The following is a 21,328-nucleotide window of genomic DNA, read 5'->3' as shown; positions in this document are numbered from 1 at the left end:
ACCTATTTGTACTATACTTGAGTATTGCCATTTAATGCTACTCTATACTTCTTCTTCACTACATTTCAGAGGCAAATATCGTTTGTTTTTGTTACTCTACTACATTTATTTTAACACTCCCAACACTTCATATGACTTTGTACATATTAAACCACTGATCTACACAGTATTTCATGTATATACAATTTAAAATGACAAACCAACACTATAATAACTGTAATACTATATTGCTGCATAACTGGGAGTTTTACTTGTGATACTTACAGTACTTACAGAAGTACATTTAGCTGATACTTAATTACTTTATACTATTTTGAAATGGGCCATTGTGCATTATGAGTACTTTTGTTTTTTTGTACTTTAAGTACATTTTAATGCTAATACTTATGTACTTTTACTAAAGTAACATTTGAAATCAGGACTTGTACTTGTAGTATTTCAAGACAATAGTATTTATATTTGTATTAATTATTATTATTATTATTATTATTATTATTATTATTATTATTATTATTTATTAAGTGAAAGGATCTGAATATTTCATCCAACACTGATCACATTAACAAGACACAGAACCCCCACTGGCACCAACCCACCCCACAAACATTATACTTAAAACTAATGCACACCATGTAGGCGAATCATATTGTGGTTTTTTAATACTGTGAGCCATGTTCATGTTCAACGCTCTGAATACATTTAACACTTTTCTATACATCCTTGTATGTGTAAACGTACCTGGCAATACACTTGATTCTGATTTCTGATTAAGTACAATATTTGAGTATATGTACTTTCCACCACTGAATGTAATGGTTACTTGAGCGAGGAAACCTCTAATGCAGTTAACACAGAGTAACGTACAGAGAATCAAAGATATTAGCTTATCAAACAGGCCCCTGTTTATTGAGTTAATGACTGGATATGATGCAGTAAAAAAGGTTCTGGACTTTGTATTCTGCATGTATGTCTTGCTTGAAATACCCCTAGCATATTTATCTCTTTTTCTGGCAGCAAGACTGTGGGACAGGGGCACATGGGTTCAATATCACACGTGTAAATGATTCAGTCATTTACAACTGACATAAGAATAAATGTTACTTACAGCCCTTTCAGAATAATACTTCTTTCAATGTTATATGGTGTTGTTTGAACAGAAGTTATAGACGTTTAATGAATAGAAGTATTCATGTCTTCATGTCAAGTGAAGATTGGAGTGAAGCAAAGATCAAAAAGTGGCATGTGCTGATCTTGATGGGTCACTTTGATTCTTATTATTGTCTTTTGGCACAGAATTTACGTTCTATTTTTATATACCATTTCAAACTGGCCTTTATTGATACCTATTGACGTGTGACACTGATGATTATGTTGTGGCGCTAATGTTAGTCATATTTGATATTTAAAAATAGACAAAGTACTCAAGTAAAACAAGTCACTAAATTACGTATAATTGTGATTCTCACTTTGATTAGTGGTATGTCGATTATATTCTACAGGCATATGGCAAATGAAAAAAGTACTGGTTTTTCAAATACAGGCCACACAAACCAAAAGTTTGACAGGCTTGCTATTTTGTGAAAGAAAACATAGGCTACATAGACGTGTAGAATTTGTGCCCTTCTATTTTACAGATTAGATTGGATGCTTGCACTAACCTGGCCGGACAGAGTGTTTCTCCATTTTCTCAGACCCACATAACTTCCTCTGAGATGCTCAGCAATACATAGACCAAGCAGGACCAGTCCAAGCAGGACCAGTCCAAGCAGGACCAGTCCAAGGGTTGATGAAATAATTGTGACACACACATACACGTCTGTCATTATAGTAGAAGTCCCTTGCCCTGACCGCAGACAGCTGAGGCAGTGAGACCTAAGGCTGCCTGGGCAGAGCGTCATGCTGCCACTAGTTAATCTATCGAGGACCTATATAAGAGAAAATGCTGAAATGGGTCTGAAATATACTTGGGGAGTAAGGGAAACACTGTTATACTGATGGATCACTCCTTCCTCTGCTCACTGCACCTTAAGAAGCCTCTGGCACCCGGCAGCATCGCACCGTTTTCATTTTGCTCCCTGCGTTTAGTGGGCAGCTGTGGCTCAGGAGGTAGTGCAGTCGTCCTCCAATCAGAAGGTGGTTAAATTCCCCTGCAGGAGACATCTCGATGTATCCACAGAGAAGATACTTAACCCATAAATGGCTCCCGATGGCCAACAGTGATTGAGTGCATGTGAATTTTCGTCTGCCTTGTGTATGTAGAAGTGCTTTGAGTGGTTGTAAAGACTTAATAAGTTAAATATATAAATGCAGTCTATTTATCATTGCTTTTGTCTTTGCAGAGCTGAGGACCCAGTCACAGTCCCTGACACTTCTCATTTGTGTAGAGGTGAGCTGTTTTACTTTTGGGTGTAACAGTAGCATCAGCACAGACGCAGTCTTTGTGGAAGCTAAGCTAACTTAAATTCTTCCTCTACATACCTAGTCATTAACAACACTATAATATGTGTAGTTAATGACTGTGCTGAGCAAGATCCCTCCGCTTCGCCTGGGGCTCCCTGATCAGCCTGTCGGGTGCTCTTTTCCCCATAATGACCGCCTCGCTCTACATTATCCCGCTTAATACACGGCCGGATATTAAACAAACTAACAACTCGACCCCCAATATTAATTGAAATTATTTTATTGACTCAAAAATGATCGTATTTCTTCCGCTAAGAAAAAAAACTCCATTCCACGGCGCACCAATGCCTGGAACTGCGACAACTACTTTACGGCAGCACTGATCAAGGTTTTTTGTAACTGTTCAAGTGTGTTCACAGTTTCTGATCCACTACCAAGTCCTTAAACCCTGCAGAGCCCCGACCATGTTCCTGTTGGTGTTTACTTCCTGTCTGTCTTCTTCTGGGGATTTATCTGACGTCCAGCGCTCCGTCTTTAACCTCTTTTCCTTTCTCTTTCTTGATCCTCCTTAACAACGGTCAATAAGTCCTTGACAGCGGTCTGTACTACTGGATTAACAACGTGTCACAAGTTCTGAGTTGACCAATCAGAATCGAGTATCAACTAAGCCATGTAATAAAGACTTATATATGTCTATGTGATATCTGCGTTGCAAAATGTATAACGATGTTCTCCGTTTGTTTTTCAGATCTTTTATCTCCTAAATGTGGGGGCTCGTCAGTACTTGATTGAGAGTCGTTTTATCATGAAGCCCAGATTAAGTGTTGTCTGCTTATTCAAAAAGTCACACTTATTACCTGTAAGTATATTTCCTAAGACATTGATTCTGTTATTGACCATGTGATCTTCCCCTTTAGAACTCACGCCCTAAACAAGCTGTTTTCAAACTCCTAACAACTGGCAATGTTCAATATCTAAACCACATGCTCTAAGAAAGCTACAAGCTAGCTTTTCTCAACATCTAAGCCATGCCATGTTTCAATTTTATTTTCAATACATTATGATAACTTTAAAATGTTCTGTCACCCAATACTAAATGTACTATATAGAGTTGAATGTGTACCTGTATGAAATCTCCATTGAAGTTATCCAGCACACCTGTGGCTAACAGCTATCTTTAACTCACTTCTGTTCTGCCAATTTCAACACTGATTTGCTGTTAACAATGTGGCATTGTCAGAGAAATTATATGGTGTGTCCCCTGGATTTGTCAATAGTGCATGTTGCATTCAACAGGCCAGCCTTCGGTTAAGTCCGTCAGTTTTGAGTCCTGATCCATGGTACTAAAGAAAAACAAGTGCTGTTACATTTTTGTTATCCAAAGATGACTGGAGCGACTCGGGTTCAAATACTTGATCTATGGCAGGTACCATTAGAACCATTCTTTCATATTTAATGGAAAAATCCAATCTTTTCAACCTTGTATAAAATTCCCGACCAAGCAAAACCACATTGCGACATTTTTAACTTAATTTGGGAAAAAAGAGCTCCAGAGAAGCTGTTCTCAAGTTCTAAATGGGTGTTTTATCAAGCTCAAAACAAGCCATTTTCATGTTCAAAAGAAGGTTTTTCTTTATGATCTAAGGAAGTTCTAAAGAAGCTTTGCTCATGTTCTCAAAAACCTCCCAAACATGCTGTTTCCACGTTCTAATCCATCTCCAAAACACCTGCTGTCATTCTGTAAGCAGCATCCAAAACCACTTGATCTGTAAACGAGCTGCCCTTACTTCCCAAACAAGATCTAATTAAGCTGTCCTCAAGCTCTCTTCTAATCTAGAAAGAAGCTCAAGCTGCTCTAAAGCTCCTTACAAGCTGTTCTTGCGTTCTAAATAATGCTCTCAAGCCCTGAAAAAGATATTTAAAAACCATTGTCTGGTCTAAGAAGTTATGTGCCAGACCCTAACTGTCCCTAATCAGTTATGTGTGGCAGAACCTCTGTAACACAGCTCCCTCATCTCCCCCCACAGTGAACTTCTGAAAAGGATTATGAAATGAGATAAAGTGTACGACTGGAGGAGCACTGCCCCATCCCCCCCACCCCACCCCCCCACCTCCACCTCTTTGAAGCATGGCAGGCCTACAGCTGGTCACCCCTGCCACTTCACCCATGGGGCCTTTCTTTGGTCTGCCATGGCAGCAGGAGGCTATCCATGATAACATCTATACACCGAGGAAATATCAGGTGAGGAGGCGTGTGTGTGCCAGCTGCTCTGAGTGTTGTAGAAGTGTGTTGAGGGAGGGTCAACAATAGGCACATGGAGTGGTGCTTCTGCGAAGGTATAGTTATCACAGGAAAAACACTACAGTGCTACAGAACAATTCTGAAATAGAAGCACCTGTGGGTCAGCTTATGATTGATAATAACTTAATAGAGTGGTAGAGTGATGATGGATTTTCCAACCGAGTCAACATTGCAAGTGCTCCCTCCCATAAAAAGCAATGGAAATGTTCTTTTGATTTGGGAAAACTCCAGGAAATTATTATATTATTTATTCCAGAACATTATGTCAAAGGTGAGAGTTACACATTTTGTTCAGCAGGATAATCTCCACATATTAACACCACTTTATGATTTATGAATGCTATTAACACAAGTAAAAAGCTAGGCTTTGGCTTTAAAGGAACTACATCACCGGCACATGACTGCACATCAATTCTGCTAAGCTAAAGGTGGCTAATGTTGGGCGTGATGGCGTTTAGTAGTGTACTGTAGTTAGTTACTACATCAGTCGCTTGTTAGCAACCTCTGTTTTTTATGACTAAGTCATATTTGTCAGCTTATTTTAGGCCTTTAACCAAACCACGTTCAAAAAACCATAGACAAGTGAACCATAAGTGCCAAAATGCTAACACATTTAGCGGTTTTAGGACTGATTCCTGCACCTATTAAGAGCTAATCAGTGCTGTTGTTTTGTTCTCATTGGTTAGTATTGTGTTTATTATATTCCCCTCTTTAAACCTTGACCTTTCCTCCACAGGTAGAACTTCTTGAAGCAGCTATTGAACATAATACTATTGTCTGCTTGAATACTGGCTCAGGGAAGACCTTTATTGCAGTACTTCTAACAAAAGAGCTCTCCCACCAAATCCGTGGACATTACCAAGAAAATGCGAAGAGGACCGTTTTTCTGGTTAACACAGGTGACTTGCAACACCTGTCCCTGTGCTTCAGTGTGTCTCTATTGTGACCTATGAAATACCGTTGTGGTATTGGTCTTAACATAATTAGAACAAACTCATTGTTCATTTAAATTCTGATGCATGGATTTGATTTGACATGTTTCTCCCTGGTCTACAGCTCTGACTGTGGTTCAGCAGGCCGCTGCAGTCAGGACTCACTCTGACCTCCAGGTGGGAGAGTACATAGACGTGGAGGAGACGTCAGCATGGACTGACCAACAATGGAGTCAAGAGATAATCCAGAATCAGGTGAGCTGCCTTATTTGTGACAGTAAATTTTCATTTCATTTTATTTGTTCCGCTCATGATGGGGCACAACATAAGAAAAGGAATTAATTCACATTCAAAACACAACTCTATTTACACATTCCACGAGCGAAAAGGAGCAGGGAGAAGAATAAATCTTATTTGCCTGCCCCTTACTCAAAACGTAAATAAACAATCAAAATAGATGGTCTGTCAATTATAGTTACCACTGTTGTTGTTCCGCTGTTGTACGGCACTACTTTGCCTGGCGGAAGGGCATGTGATCAGACACACGGTCACGGGGGAAAAGAGTGGTATGTTGGTCACATGTCCATCCGCCAGGCAAAGTAGTGCCGTACGAATTAGCGTGAAAAAGAGACTAGATTAGCAAGAGCAAGACGAGTACCGTAATTTCCGGACTATAAGCCGCTACTTTTTGCACAAGCTTTGAATCCTGCGGCTTATAGTCCGGTGCGGCTAATGTATGAACAAAACAGGATTTTCCCCTAATTTTAGCTTGTGCGGCTAATATTCAGGTGCGTCTTGTAGTCCGGAAAATACGGTCCATATTTACAGTAGCGTGAGAAAAGAATCAAGCGACATACACACTAATTCACAATCAACTAAGGAAACAGATTACCTGCCACTTCATAAAGTTTAGTTTCTCTTTTTTTATACATCTTGAACTGAAAAATATTCATACAACCCTTTAAATCATTCTGTAGACAATTCCACAGTTTGACTCCAACCACTGAAATACACATCTGCTTTAAAGTAGTCCGTGTATACTGATGCTTCAAATGAAATTTCCGTCTTCAGTCCTCATCCTCTGAACTAAAAACAAACAATGTTTGTAAATGTTCTGGTAATACTTTGCTCTTTGCCCTGAAAATAACTAGTAGCAAATTAACACTAGCTTCATGCTAGTTCCATGCTTATGGAGGCTGTGACGGTTTTGCTGAGTTTTGTCAAACTTAAGAATTGACCATTACGTAGTTGTACTTGTGAGACTGGAATAGACTTGTTAAAGTACAATGCATCAAATGACATTATGGGTTCAACCAAGATTAATATCTCTAACTTTTGACCACTTAAAGAGTGGTGCAGCGATGATGTGTTTTTGTAGGCCGACCCGGAAGTTAGCATCAGAAGGGCTCCCTCAACAAAAAGCAAAGTGATTTCTGCATTGGATTTTGGAATATAATAGGTTTATGATACTTACATGTTTTGTTCAGCAGGATAATCTCTACATTTTAACACCACTTTATTCTTTTTTTTAAAGCGTAAACACAATCCCCATAAGTAAAAAGGGTTAATGCTAAAATGCTAATGCAAGGCTAAGAACTTACTACCTCACGGTTGCATGGCTGTGCATCAACACCGCTAAGCTAAAGGCGCATCAGGACATTTTGTGTCTAATAACCGCTATTTTTAAGACTCATAGAGGATATAAAATATGTACTGTTAAGGAATTTTTGGCTTAGTTAGCTAAACTTTGAGACAGCTCATCATTTTTTCCTTCCTCTGTCCCAAGGCATAGGTCTTTCTCCCTTGGGGTGCTGTAACCTCCCTTAAGGAGGGGCAGCTTGGGCGCATTGTTGATGCCAATCAATGACCGAGCACAAGCTGACGAGATAGTTATTGTTCAGGGACGTCTAGAAGCCCTTCTTATCTGGAACGTAGTTTCCTTGGCGCACATTCTTTTCCATAGACGACAGCTCTAGTTAGATTCACGGTCCATATTTGTCTGTTCTCGCTGATGAGGAATGTTGATTATACACTCTGTACTGGTTAAATTTCGTATTGTAGTAGAGTTCTTCAGAATTGGTTTGGCAGCCGCTGTGGCAACTCGTGTCTACAGTATATGTCTTGTCAATTCTCCGGCCACAACTCTGAATAAACCCAACAGTGTTTTACCATCAAGTTCCTGCTCTCCCGTGTCTCTGAGTTTCGCCTCCATTGGTTCAGAAGTTTCCATCACATGTACTTACGCATTTTATGTTATAGAATAAAACATGAACATCTCTTAAACTTCTAATCACAGACCTAGTTTCAGGTATTTAACAAGTTCAAAAAAACATTTCCCTTGACAAAAGCAAACCACAAGTGCTAAAATGCTAACTCATTTCTGCATTAGGGACTCATTCCCGCACCCCTCTGTTTGCACCTTTATTACCAATGTTTCCATAGTCATTGTTGAAAATAATTTTCTCTCCTCTCTTTCTTATGCAGGTGCTGGTCATGACCTGCCACATATTCCTGCACGTTCTAAGGAAGAAAATCTTACCGTTGTCTAAAATCAACTTGGTGGTTTTTGATGATTGCCACCTGGCCATCACCGAGCACCCGTACTGTGAGATAATGAAGGTGAGACTGAGATATCACAGGATAATAGTCTTAAGAGAATTGTGAATGACTCTCCTCTCTCTATGTGCAGCTGTTTGATGGCTCCTCATGCTGTCCTCGTATCCTGGGTCTCACCGCCTCCATTCTGAACGGAAAGTGTGACCCGTCAGAGCTGGAGCAGAAGATCCTGAATCTGGAGAGGATTCTGAAGAGCAATGCCGAGACCGCCACTGACCTGGTGGTTCTGGACAGGTACACAGCCCTTGCTTCTGACCTACATGACTTTATAAGGATCCCTGTTAGCACTAGCATGAGCATTAGCTATTCATTCTGGGGTCCACACACAGTCAAACACACATTAACACACTTAAGCCATATAAATTAGATAAATATTCTGCACTTACAGACTTGCATGTAAAATTCCCCCAAAATAAATAATAATAATAATACAAAGAATAAACAACATGTATTCTATAAAATGTAAAAAAAATAATTAACAATTAATAAAAAATGTAATTCTCTGCCAAAGGAGATTTAAACTTTTACACTTGTTTTCATTTTGTTCCTTAAACCATTGACAAAAAAACAGGAGTGAACAGCTTCAATATATATGGTTAATGTGTGTATACATGGCAACAACTATACATGGCGACAAGAAATGTCAGAATTAAAGGTATTCTGATTCTGATTTTGTCCTTAATTACACACTGTCAAACATAAAAGGGGAACTCATACAGTAGCTGTGTGATGTAACCTGTGCTCTGTGTGTATTTCAGATACGCCTCTCAGCCCAGAGAAGTGGTGCTGGACTGCGGCCCCTACCTGGATAAGAGTGGTCTCTCTCTGTGTCTGCAGGAGGAGCTGGAGGAAGCGCTCCACTTCCTGAATGACTGCAACATCTGCGTCACCAGAGAGGACCGGGACCCCACCTTCATCTCCAAGCAGGTCAGATCCTGCAGGACTTACTTTTATTTTCTGAATTTATTTCAAATTTTGATCACAGTGCCTCTTCGGCCTAATGCTTGACCCCGGCATCGCTGCGATTACACACTTGACACTGCGCTTCATGGAATCCAGGCAGACCCAGTTAGAGACTAGCAGGGGAACAGTCAGAGACACATACTTTTCTAACCAACCTATTATAAGAGTGGAGATCATCATGTGGACACAAACACAACTCCAAATGTAAAAGAATGTTGCTCAGTAACTAATGGATATGCAAAAGTGTCCAGTGTCCCTCGTGATGGTTAAAGGGGCCCTTTTTATGTTTCTTTGATTTTACCTTAGAGTGTGTTCAATATATGGTTGACCAATTACAACAGTGGCCAGATAACCAATCACTATAAATGTGTTTTTGGGGGATTTATTATTATTTATTTTTTAACTATTGAGGTGACTAGTTTTTATTATAACTACAGATCTGGAAAAAATTAAGAGGCCACTCCACATTGTTCTTAAATCTGTATCTCTACATGTATGACAGCCATTCAAGTGTCTGTTGAATTCCAGCAGAGAGAACAATTGTCAGTAGTTTATAGAATACAATAAATAAATAAAAATAAATCACTTAACTCAAAGACAAACCTAAAAATAATAAAATTAGAGAAACTGATAATGCTGAATTGGTCTCTTAATTTTTTCCGGGGCTGTATGTCTGGGCAAACTACTGCCTTGCAGCAATAACTTTTTAGAAAGCAGGGAGGTTACCCATTCTCAATTTAGATCTAGTTCCTCAAGTTAATAAGCAGTTCAGCATTTAATAGAAAAAGTAGCAAGGAGGTTCCTTACTCCCTCCCGTCTCTGTCCTGATCAGGTCCTGGGGGACTGCCTGGCTGTGCTCATGGTTTTGGGGCCCTGGTGTGCCGATAAGGCCGCTGGCATCATGGTGCGCGAGATCCAGAAGTACATCAAACACGAGCAGGAGGAGCTCAGCCGCAAGTTCCTGCTCTTCACCGACACCATCCTGCGCAAGGTGCACGCCCTGTGCGAAGAGCACTTCTCCCCCGCCTCCCTGGACCTCAAGTTCGTCACCCCCAAGGTCCTCCGGCTGCTGGAGATCCTGCACGAGTACAAGCCCTTTGAGCGGCAGCAGTTCGAAAGTGTCGAGTGGTACAACAACCGCAACCAGGACAACTACGTCTCATGGAGCGACTCGGAGGATGAAGATGAGGACGAGGAGGTGGAGGTCAAAGAGAGGCCTGAAGCCAACTTCCCCTCGCCGTTCACCAACATCCTGTGTGGGATCATTTTCGTGGAGCGGCGCTACACGGCGGTCGTCCTCAACCGGTAGGCTGTCAACCCTGTCTGTCTGTCTCCTTCTACTGTTCCCTTTAGTGTTTACTTCCTGTGTTTGTCCTTTTGCTGTTCACTTTAGTGTTCACTTCCTGTCTGTGTTCCTCTGCTGTTCCCTTTAGTGTTTACTTCCTGTGTTTGTCCTTTTGCTGTTCACTTTAGTGTTCACTTCCTGTCTGTGTTCCTCTGCTGTTCCCTTTAGTGTTTACTTCCTGTCTGTGTCCTTCTGCTGTTCCCTTTAGTGTTTACTTCCTGTCTGTCTACTTCTGCTGTTCCCTTTAGTGTTTACTTCCTGTCTGTCTACTTCTGCTGTTCCCTTTAGTGTTTACTTCCTGTCCGTCTGTCTGTCTTCTTCTGCAGTTCCCTTTAGTGTTTACTTCCTGTCTGTCTACATCTGTTGTTCCCTTTAGTGTTTACTTCCTGTCTGTCTTCTTCTGTTGTTCCCTTTAGTGTTTACTTCCTGTCGGTCGTCTTCTGCTGTTCCCATTAGTGTTTACTTCCTGTCTTCTTCTGCTTTTCCCTTTAGTTTCTACGCTCTGTCTGTCTTTTTCTGCTTTTCTGTTGAACTCTCTGGCGACCAGTTCTGTTAACCTCTTCTCTTGTCTTGCGCTGTTTTCTATGTTCTTTTTTATTTAATTCACTGGATAAGTGAAGCCATCTTAAAAAACAAAGTTTTGTGCTCTCCAGAAATACATAAATTAATATTTAAGAAGTATTCCAAAGTATTCTGGGATGGCGAAAAATGGCAAATGAATGTGTTTTTTTGACCACGTCTGGTGCTAAATTGACCGGACCTCTTTCTTTGAATTGAATCATGATCAGAGTGCCCTTAAGAGCAGTGTACTATGGAAAAATAGCAGATATTTGTTAAGGGCACTGTGGAATAAATGCAGAATATTTCACATGTTTTGAATAAACTGTGGTTATGCCTGTACATCTTAGAGAAATTTCACCATGTATGTCTGTGTTTCTCCCTCAGACTGATCAAAGAAGCGGGGAAGCAGGACCCGGAGCTGGCTTACATCAGCAGCAACTTCATCACCGGACACAGCATTGGCAAGAACCAGCCGCGGAACAAGCAGATGGAGGTGGAGTTCAGGAAGCAAGAGGAGGTATACATGCTCATATGATTCGTTATAGTATAGCTTCCTGCAGCCCAAAGACAGGAAGCTATAGTTTACTAGTAGACTAAGTTCCACCTTTGGAGACATCACAAACACTGCCAGAGCTGGAGATGGTGGAAAAAAACGGAACTAGACAATCCTCTAGCTTCCCTGAAGTCACCATGCGGCAACATTTTGCCTAAATTCAACAACAAACACGTTAGTGACCCAACAAAAAAGACTTCTTGCAAACTTTAAGAAATAAAGTTAAACTCAGTTAAACAAAAGTTTCCCACAAACTCTGGGCAGGCTATAAACATGAATTCACAGATTTAAATGTGGGCCTTCTTGCACTTTGTACCTTTTCTTTGGGGTCGCACCATAAATAAGCAAGATTAATTTCTAAAGTTGCTAAAGAAATACAAACGGCGGTTAGCCAATCACTGAGAGCATATCGGGTTGTCCAACTGCTAACAGTAATAAATATGGGTGTAACGGTTCACAAACATTTCGGTTCGGTACGTACCTCGGTTTTTAGGTCACGGTTCGGTACGTTTTCGGTACAGCAGAAAAAATGATCACAAAACCTTATTTTAATTAAATTAATTATTAGTAAACTGTGAATATTCTCTCAAATAAATACAAAATATAATAAAATAAACATTAAGGTGCAGCATTTCGAAAATGAACTGTACTGTACTATTCACATCAGCAGCTTGACATTACGACTTGTTGTCAGCTTGTACATTCATTGTATTGTCATTTTTGTTTTCAGAAAAATGTACTTGTCCACATTGCTTGCAGAAAGGGCAGATATCTGTTGTGACTGGAATAGTGTTTCCTGGCCTCTCCAACTTCCATTCCGATACTCCCTCCTTCAGTACCTCTGCCAGATGTATGCTTGTGTGCTGTTCGTAAATGGGGGAAGTTTGCAGGACGTGGCTTTGCATGTTCCAGTGGCAGTCGGGTGTAATGTAGTGCGCCGTACTGTTAAATAACTCTCGGTCATGCAGCTCGCTAATCCAGTAATGAGTGACCCGACAGACAACAGAGAATAAATGTATTCATAACTAGTTCATTTTGTTGCAGAGGTACATAAAATAGCTACATGTGTAAGGTCTAACTTGAAGTGTGTGTTTTGCTCCGATCACCGGTCCGTACCGCGGCGGAGCTACAGGTGATCGTGCGGAGCTGCGTGGTCTCGGTCAGCAGCAGCTGATCCTGATCACTGATCCCGCTCCCCTCTCTTTCGCGTCAGATTATATGCGTTTGTGTCCATATTGATCAGCGAATTACAGTGGCGCTGAGTAGCAGCGGAGTGCGATTTGGCAGGTGCTTGTCATCTTCCCTTTACAACTTCAGAAATGTATTTATCGTGTGAATTTGGCAATACAAGTTTCATATTCTGAAAGCCAATACTTTGTTTATTTAAAAAACACCTGAACCCAAGTTTTTTTCTCAAATCCACATCTACCCGGAAATGAGCCGTTGCGACCTCTGACTGATTTTGATAGAGGGGTCACATATTAGTTCGGTACACACGTGTTCCGAAGTGTACCGAACCGAAGGGCCCATACCCAATATTTTCAGTACGAATACATATACCGCTACACCCCTACTAATAATGCACATGAGTTGTGCTCCCTGATGGGTTTCATACGTTAATCTTTTATGGATTTATGTTCAGAAAGCATTTCTTAAAGACTTTCTATTACTTCGGCTCCCCCCACAGGTTCTTCGCAAGTTCCGCGCTCATGAAACCAACCTGCTGATCGCCACCAGCATCGTGGAGGAGGGCGTGGACATCCCAAAATGTAACCTGGTGGTGCGCTTCGACCTGCCCACAGAGTACCGCTCCTACGTCCAGTCCAAAGGCAGAGCGCGAGCCCCCGTCTCCAACTACATCATGCTGGCTGACAGCGAGAGGACCAGAGGCTTTGAGGAAGATCTCACTACCTACAAGTCCATCGAGAAGGTGACACTTTCTTTCAGTAGATGATTAGTTTAAAAGTGTTATGAGAAATGTAGCAAATGTTAAAGTTAGATCATCATCCTCTATGATCTAGTGAAGCTAGTCCTATTTTCCATTCGTGCAGATCTTAAGGAACAAGTGCTCCAAGTCGGTGGAGGTGAGTGAGTACGAGGTGGATCAGGTTCTGGACGATGACAACATCCTCCCGCCATACGTGCTCCGCTCTGAGGACGGAGGCCCCCGGGTCACCATCAACACGGCCATCGGACACATCAACAGGTCGGGTGAAGTCTTCAAATCCTCATTCCATTTACTCCTAAATCAGCTTTCTAAATGCCCCCTCTGCTCCGGTGCTCAGGTATTGCGCTCGGCTGCCCAGCGACCCTTTCACTCACCTAGCACCCAAGTGTAAAACAGCAGAGAGACCGGACGCACGCTTCCAGTCCACGCTCTACCTACCCATCAACTCCCCTCTGAGAGTCCCTCTGAAGGTGAGGAAGAACATTTCATGATGTTGTTATTTGTTACACTCTAAGGGCCTGTGTCCACATAGCAGCTTCTTCTGACAACTTTTTTTTAATGAGAGTGCGCTTCCTGAGCGCTCTGCCATTTTTGTTCGACTGCTCAGAGTGTTTGAGTTGGAAAACTCCACACTTTTCAGAAAAGCCCCTTTGATTGATTGATTGATGGATGGATGGATCTCAATAGAAATAAAATATCAGTTTAGTTCACCAATATTATCAACTTTGCATGTTCCTTCCCTCTGATCCACCTGCCGTCAGTGGGCAGTTTCTCATTTCTCCAGTTTGTGTTTCTAAAGGTTAAAGGACAGTATCTGTGGGGGGCTGCACATTTCAAATCTATTATATATATTCACTTTTTTACTCTCCCTGATACTAGAACAAACATCATTCTTTACATTGACATTTGACATGCATACACACTCTGTAAAATACAGAGCACTTTTATAAAGACATTTTACTACAACACTTACTGCCAGAAAAAGGTGCTTTGAGAACACAGGTCCTTAGGCCATTTTTCCCCCTTTTTTTCATTTTGTTTTTCCCCCCAAATGTCAAAGTTTGATTGACAAAGGGGTATACATATATAATTCAGTAATAACTTCTTCAGGCTCCTTGTTTGATCACTGTGTCTCTGTCTCTGCAGGGTCCTGTAATGTTCTGTGCCAGACTGGCAGAGAAAGCAGTTGCTCTTCTGTGTTGTGAGAAACTTCACAAAATAGGTGAAACCAGAATGATTCCGATGCATGATTGGGGAAACGATTCACTGTCAGTCGGTCACTCTCCCCCTGCATCCTTTTCACCTTCATTATGCTGCTTCCTTCCCCCCAGGTGAGCTGGATGATCACCTGATGCCGGTGGGAAAGGAGACGGTGAAATATGAGGAGGAGTTGGACCTCCACGATGAAGAGGAGACCAGCGTACCAGGCCGACCCGGCTCCACCAAGAGGAGGCAGTGCTACCCTAAAGCCGTAAAGAGACGCACTCACTCTCACTGCCAACAGATTAGCATCTCAATGCAAAAACAATATTTATACTTTTCATTTTTATGGGACAATCCCTATATTTCTTTTACCCTTTGGATGGAAAAGGTGTATGTTATGCAAAATAACCAGCAAACCCTCATCGCTCTACTCTGGACTGGAAGTTGAAATTATTGAGCAGAAATTTGTATTAAGTATTAATTCAGAATCTTTCATTTGAGCTTACTCTCAGATTTATAAATACACATTTAAATATATTACTAAAATCTTGATGTGTCACTTTGAGGGATTCATTTTTGTCGCTCTAAAACAATAGAAATGTCCTAAAGGGCAGTTTTCAGTTGTGTGTTTAAAGATGTTTTATTATTTATGACTATTTTGTTACAAACAGCATCCTGTAGAATTGTTCAATGTGTTTCTCCTCTCCTGCTCCTCCTCAGATACCTGAGTGTCTGCGGGACAGTTACGCAGTCCCAGAGCAGACGTACTACCTATACGTGGTTGGGATGGTGCTCACCACCCCCCTCCCTGATGAACTCAACTTCCGCAGAAGGAAGCTGTACCCACCGGAGGACACCACCAGGTGCTTCGGCATCCTGACTGCCAAACCCATACCTCGAGTACGTCGCTTCCCGTTGTTCTCTCGGATCAGACTGAGGAAGGAAAGACAGTGTGATGGTAGACGGTAGCTGATGCTTCTCTTCTGTCCAGATCCCCCATTTCCCGGTGTACACCCGCTCGGGTGAGGTGACCATCTCCATCGAGCTGCAGAAGTCCGGCTTCACGCTGACCACCGCCCAGCTGGACCTCATCACCCGCCTGCACCAGTACATCTTCTCCCACATCCTCCGCCTGGAGAAACCTGCACTGGAGTTCAAGCCCACGCTGGCTGACTCGGCCTACTGCGTTCTACCTCTGAATATTGGTGGGTACAATACCTCTGTCAGATTAGAAGCATTACTCTCCCTCAGTGTAGACCAAACCCCTACTCCAGTGGTACTCCAACTTCCCTGTGATACTATGATGTCATCAGGTCCAATAAGACTTGTTTCCATTCACCTGCATTGGAAACTTGATGTCTGAATCAGCGTATACATTTATTTTGGAGCTAAATCAACTACCCTTGGTTAAATCATCATCGTGCGCTCAAAGTCGATAGACCTTGTTCTACAGTCTTCTGGCATTTCTGATCCAACATTTTCAAAACTGATACCAGGGTTTCTCGGCCAAAGATACCATATGATAATACTCTATTGTAAGATCGAGCATGAAAATGTTTATCGGATCAGAGCAAGAATAATGTGTGGAGTTTAGCTTTTGACCCCTTAGAAGGCTTCCATGTGATAATATCTAAAATGAGTTCCGTTCATTTGTCACGGAAACAGTGGCCAGCAAATCTGGACTGCTGTTGAATAAGACACTCACAAAGACTGTCTGCTGTAGGTTCAGGTGATTCTTCCAGCATAGATCATGAACCGTGCATGGGGTGTTGCTACAGAAGGTCCATGTCCTGGAGCTGTACAAAAGGATGGTTTATATGGTTGTCCCGAACAGATTGGGTTTCATTTTGTTCAGCACATCACATGCCCATAAATCATCAGGTCCTAGAAGTTGAAATATTCTCTAAAAGCTGAATCCAAAGATATTCTTCCTCTACCAATCTGACTGAGCCGAGACTGGCCAATACGCTGCTGTGACCGAGCACATTGGAGGCGGGGCTTACATTAATGCTAGTGCGCATGCTCTATGGGCTCAGATCCAGAGAAGATCTGATGTTTTTGTTCTCCACAGTTGGCCCATTTTGACTTCCAGTGCCACTGAGCAACTGTCATTGGGATAAACGGGTTCTGTTTATACCTTCATGGTGTGGTGTTTATTTGTTTCCTTAAACCATCTTCTCTCTGCTCCTTCAGTTGAGGACTCCAACACACTAGACATGGACTTCTCCTTCATGGAGGATATCGAGAGGTCTGAGGCCCGGACCGGCATTCCTACCACTCAGTACACCAAGCAGAACCCCTTCAGCTTCAAGCTGGAGGACTACCAGGATGCTGTCATCATTCCACGGTACCACTGCACCACGTGAACCCACAAACCACTTCCACTATGCTTATGATGTCTGAGCGCAAACAATGACTCCCCCCCCACCCCCCAGGTATCGTAACTTTGACCAGCCTCATCGCTTCTACGTCGCCGACGTGTACACGGACCTGACGCCGCTCAGCAAGTTCCCCTCTCCAGAGTACGAGACGTTTGCTGAGTACTACAAAACCAAGTACAACCTGGACCTGTCCAACCTGAACCAGCCGCTCCTCGATGTGGACCACACCTCCTCGAGGTAGCAGCACAGGCTCAATGTCTTGGAGGAGAACACACATTTTCACATCCAAGCGTTTCAAGATGTTTGAAAAGTCTAAAGAATTTGTGATAAAGTAATATAAAGCCTTTTGGCACAAAGAGAGCTGTGCGCAGTCTGATAAATGGCCTCAAATGATGTCAGTTAAGGCAGCTTTGGTCGGGACCACAGTGTACAAGTTAAAACAGTGAAAGATGTGGGGTTGTAAGTAGTGATCTTACAGGCATCTGCTGCTGGATACATTACTTGCTACTATCTTAACACCAGAATCTCAGACACGACTGAACTAATCCAGTCCCGTTGCACTGTGTGTAATTAGGGTCAGAATGCCAGGAATAAAAAAAGCTCACTTTTTTATAAATGTGGAGTTCTCTGTTAAAGAGATTTTCCAAATATTTTGATACAATATTTTCATTTGGCAAAACCCCATTTAAAGCAAAGTGATTTATAGTCCCAGACTGAACTCTGTACATGACAATTGTTTGAACAGGTAAAAAGTGGAGTCTCTTGTTTCCTCTGCTCTCAGACTGAACCTGTTAACCCCTCGGCACCTGAACCAGAAAGGCAAAGCCCTGCCGCTCAGCAGCGCAGAGAAGAGGAAGGCTAAATGGGAGAGTCTGCAGAACAAACAGGTAACAAAATACAGCCCCCCACTCATTTCAGTGATGCCACGTTGATGCCACATTTTTAGTACCAGTGCCGGCCTCCTGTAGGGACAGGAGGCAAAACTCAGGCACCAACAATCTGCCTGGCCAGCACCAAGAACTGAGAAAAGATCAAATAAAACTTTAAAAATTGATTGAAAATAGTAGGTAATATTTCCAATGAAATCAAAAATAAAACAGAATAAAGATAATTATATAAATCAGGGAAGTACAAGTTAAAATATGCACATTGTACTACATTCTCTGTGTATTCCCTGCATGTTTACTACAATGGTTTTATATTGAATGCTTAACTGCAGAGTTGAAACAGGTTGCTGCTGAGGAACTATTGTCTCAGTGCCTGATTACATTTTTATTACATTTTTTCTCCATTTTCATCATTTAAATTTTGAAACAGAAGCTCTTGAATTTGGATAGATCATGACTCGAATGTATCTGCAATGAAAATGATCCAGGAGCCCATGACGTCCTGGTGTCGTTCTCAGATATAAGACATGTGTCACTGGTGGAATGAGTTTGAGCTCCCCCCCCCCTGCTCTGCAGCAGAGTAACATTGCATTGTGTTTGTCAGATCCTGGTCCCAGAGCTGTGTGCCATCCACCCCATCCCCGCCTCCCTGTGGAGGAAAGCAGTGTGTCTGCCCAGCATCCTGTACCGCCTCCACTGCCTGCTGACTGCAGAGGAGCTCCGAGCCCAGACCGCCAGTGAGGCTGGAGTGGGGGCTCAGACCCTCCCCCCCGACTTCAGGTCTGGTTTTACCCACTGAACCACATGTACACAGGATCAGTGTTTCACAACAGCGAGACAATGTCAGTTACTTTAGCACTCAAACACAGAACATCCTGCTGAGTCTCAGGGTTAGAGTGCTGCTGAATCTGTAAGGGTACGTTTGGAGCAGACGCACAGCTGGTTTTCACTGGAGGAAAGGCTTATCTCCTTATGTTGATAACTAGATACCAACGCGTCTCATCCATGGCCAAAATAATGTACTCACTGTCTCTAGCAAGTCAAAAGTGGGCTGAACCAATTAAGATAAGAGATAAGATAAGATGTACCTTTATTATCCCTGTGGGACATTCAGTAGTTTATGCAGCAACGGATTGAGAAAGAAAAACCGTAAAGAGTCACACTAGGATACAAGGTAACAGGTAACTGTTTTATATACATTTCAGAGTCCATATTGTTAAAAAAAACATAATGAACATGTTTGTCAGTGTCTGCCCCCATGACAACAAGCCAAACACTTTAAAAATGCCATTTCCTAATGGAGATTGGTTCTATCATGGCTAGGCTAAGCTACCATTGTAGCTTCTCTATCCAGACTCAAATTAAGTTCATGTGACATAAATTAAGCAACAACTTTATTTCTCATGCCATGGACAGTGTTGGTTTACACACATACACTTTTTATCGATTCTTTAAGAATATGAGGAACTGTAGAGCTCTGATGTTTTGTTTTTTATTATCTATTGTTGATGACGGGAGGAGACTGTCATCGCTGATAAGATGCATGAGAAATGATATGTTTTAGAACTGCGATGTTTGAGCCTCTTCAGATATTGATCAAACCCTGTTTCCAAATATTCATTCATGGAGTGTGTTTATGTTGCAGGTATCCGAACCTGGACTTTGGCTGGAAGCGGTCCATCGACAGCAAGACGTTCATCTCCTGCCCCGACTCCTGCAGTGATGATGATGATGATGATGATGATGATGAGGGTTCCTGTGGGCACCAAGAGACTGAAACCCCTGACCCTAGCTCCCTAACGCATCCCAGCAGTTCAGTCCCCCCTGAGCCCGAATCAGCGCCCTGCATGGTGACCCTAACCAACGGCACTGCCCTCGCCACCGACTGCGATGAAGACGAGCACCTTCACCAACAGGACGACTGCCAGCGCTCCCGGCCCCGCTCCCCTTTGCCGCAGAGTCCTGAATCAATACAAAGCACTACCTCACTTCCTGTGCAGCCCCGCCCTCCCAGCTCCAAGACGCCCAGTTCCAGTCCTCCGCAGCCCAGTGACGAATGTACAACAGGGAGGGCCTCGAATACAGCTACCTCAGTCTGCTGCCCACCGGGTCCCGCAGCACCTTCTGATCAGTACGGAGCCCCGGCAGGAGAATCCCCCAAAAGCCTGGGGCCCAACCCTGGTCTCATCCTGCAGGCGCTGACCCTCTCCAACGCCAGCGACGGCTTCAACCTGGAGCGCCTGGAGATGCTTGGAGACTCTTTCCTCAAACACGCCATCACCACGTACCTGTTCTGCACCTACCCCGACGCTCACGAGGGCCGCCTCAGCTACATGCGCAGCAAGAAGGTCAGTCACTATACGATACAGCAGTGGTTCCCAACGTGGGGGGGCGGGACCCCCTAGTGGGTGTGTTGGTACTGCAGGGGGGCGCGGGACGCTTGGGAGGAAGTTGTAAACAAACGTTTCTCTTTGTTATAATTTGGTATAATTTTTTATCTTGCACATTTTATGAAACAAACTACGTACAAATAGAGTCATCAAATTGAATTGAAAAGTATTCAGAGAAAGATAAGTGTTTTAATACTTGCTGGGATACATCTTCGGACAATGACTCGACTCGTCTGGCTACAGGTGGTGCACCAAGTGGTACACTTCTTATCCTTGCTTTTATGTCCTCTTTGTTTTTAAAATCAGCAAACAAGACGTCAGCTGTAACGCTCATTGCTTCTTTGATCAACTCACCATCCGTAAATGTTTTTTTGTGCTTAGCCAAAATGTGGCAAACTCGGAAGGACGTTTCTGTAGCTGCCTTGCTCTTTGCTGTAGGCGGGATGAAAAGCGACAGCTGTGCTTTTAGTCCTCTTTTCAGTTCATCAATTCTTTTTGATCGTAATGCGCTGTTGAGTGGATATGAGTCTTTGAATTTAGCATGGGTGCTAGCATGATGGCGTTCCAGGTTGCCACGTTTTGGCAAGGCTACCGCCTGTTGGCATATGAGGCATATAGTCTTCTCTTTTGCTGATGTGAAAAGAAATTCATGCTCCCATTCCGGGTGGAAATAATACGTTTTTGATTTATTTTTTGCCGGACCCTCAGCCATATCGATATTAACTGTTAAGGTTGGCAGAACTTGGCACAGTTTAAAGTTACTACTTTCTCAAGATGTCCGTTAGCTGCATGCAATTGTTGTTGTTAAAACAACCAACCAACCAGAGCATGAACATTTTTATTATTT

General features: G+C 42.6%; 1 protein-coding gene across 3 annotated transcripts in view; it reads left to right on the top strand.

Moving 5' to 3' along the window:
• The window catches only part of dicer1 (dicer 1, ribonuclease type III), a 37,939-nt gene that overhangs the window by 868 nt on the left and 15,743 nt on the right, over window positions 1-21,328 (top strand). For 2 of the 3 annotated variants that reach the window (XM_063908915.1, XM_063908917.1), the window contains exons 2-23: window positions 2,340-2,386; window positions 3,149-3,259; window positions 4,428-4,642; window positions 5,439-5,601; window positions 5,759-5,889; window positions 8,119-8,253; window positions 8,324-8,484; window positions 9,009-9,177; window positions 10,046-10,518; window positions 11,504-11,636; window positions 13,360-13,602; window positions 13,724-13,878; window positions 13,958-14,090; window positions 14,767-14,842; window positions 14,952-15,091; window positions 15,544-15,723; window positions 15,815-16,028; window positions 17,017-17,170; window positions 17,259-17,441; window positions 17,986-18,091; window positions 18,696-18,871; window positions 19,737-20,439. In XM_063908915.1, the coding sequence (XP_063764985.1) occupies window positions 4,529-4,642; window positions 5,439-5,601; window positions 5,759-5,889; window positions 8,119-8,253; window positions 8,324-8,484; window positions 9,009-9,177; window positions 10,046-10,518; window positions 11,504-11,636; window positions 13,360-13,602; window positions 13,724-13,878; window positions 13,958-14,090; window positions 14,767-14,842; window positions 14,952-15,091; window positions 15,544-15,723; window positions 15,815-16,028; window positions 17,017-17,170; window positions 17,259-17,441; window positions 17,986-18,091; window positions 18,696-18,871; window positions 19,737-20,439 (3,942 nt within the window). In that variant the 5' untranslated portion in view covers window positions 2,340-2,386; window positions 3,149-3,259; window positions 4,428-4,528. The remainder of the gene's footprint in view (window positions 1-2,339; window positions 2,387-3,148; window positions 3,260-4,427; window positions 4,643-5,438; window positions 5,602-5,758; window positions 5,890-8,118; window positions 8,254-8,323; window positions 8,485-9,008; window positions 9,178-10,045; window positions 10,519-11,503; window positions 11,637-13,359; window positions 13,603-13,723; window positions 13,879-13,957; window positions 14,091-14,766; window positions 14,843-14,951; window positions 15,092-15,543; window positions 15,724-15,814; window positions 16,029-17,016; window positions 17,171-17,258; window positions 17,442-17,985; window positions 18,092-18,695; window positions 18,872-19,736; window positions 20,440-21,328) is intronic. The other variant, XM_063908916.1, reaches the window with a different exon arrangement.

The sequence above is a fragment of the Eleginops maclovinus genome, chromosome 19, assembly GCF_036324505.1.
Source record: "Eleginops maclovinus isolate JMC-PN-2008 ecotype Puerto Natales chromosome 19, JC_Emac_rtc_rv5, whole genome shotgun sequence".
In the NCBI taxonomy this organism is placed as follows: Eukaryota; Metazoa; Chordata; class Actinopteri; order Perciformes; family Eleginopidae; genus Eleginops; species Eleginops maclovinus.
Note: the sequence above shows the minus strand (reverse complement) of the source record. Positions and strands in the feature narration are given on the sequence as shown.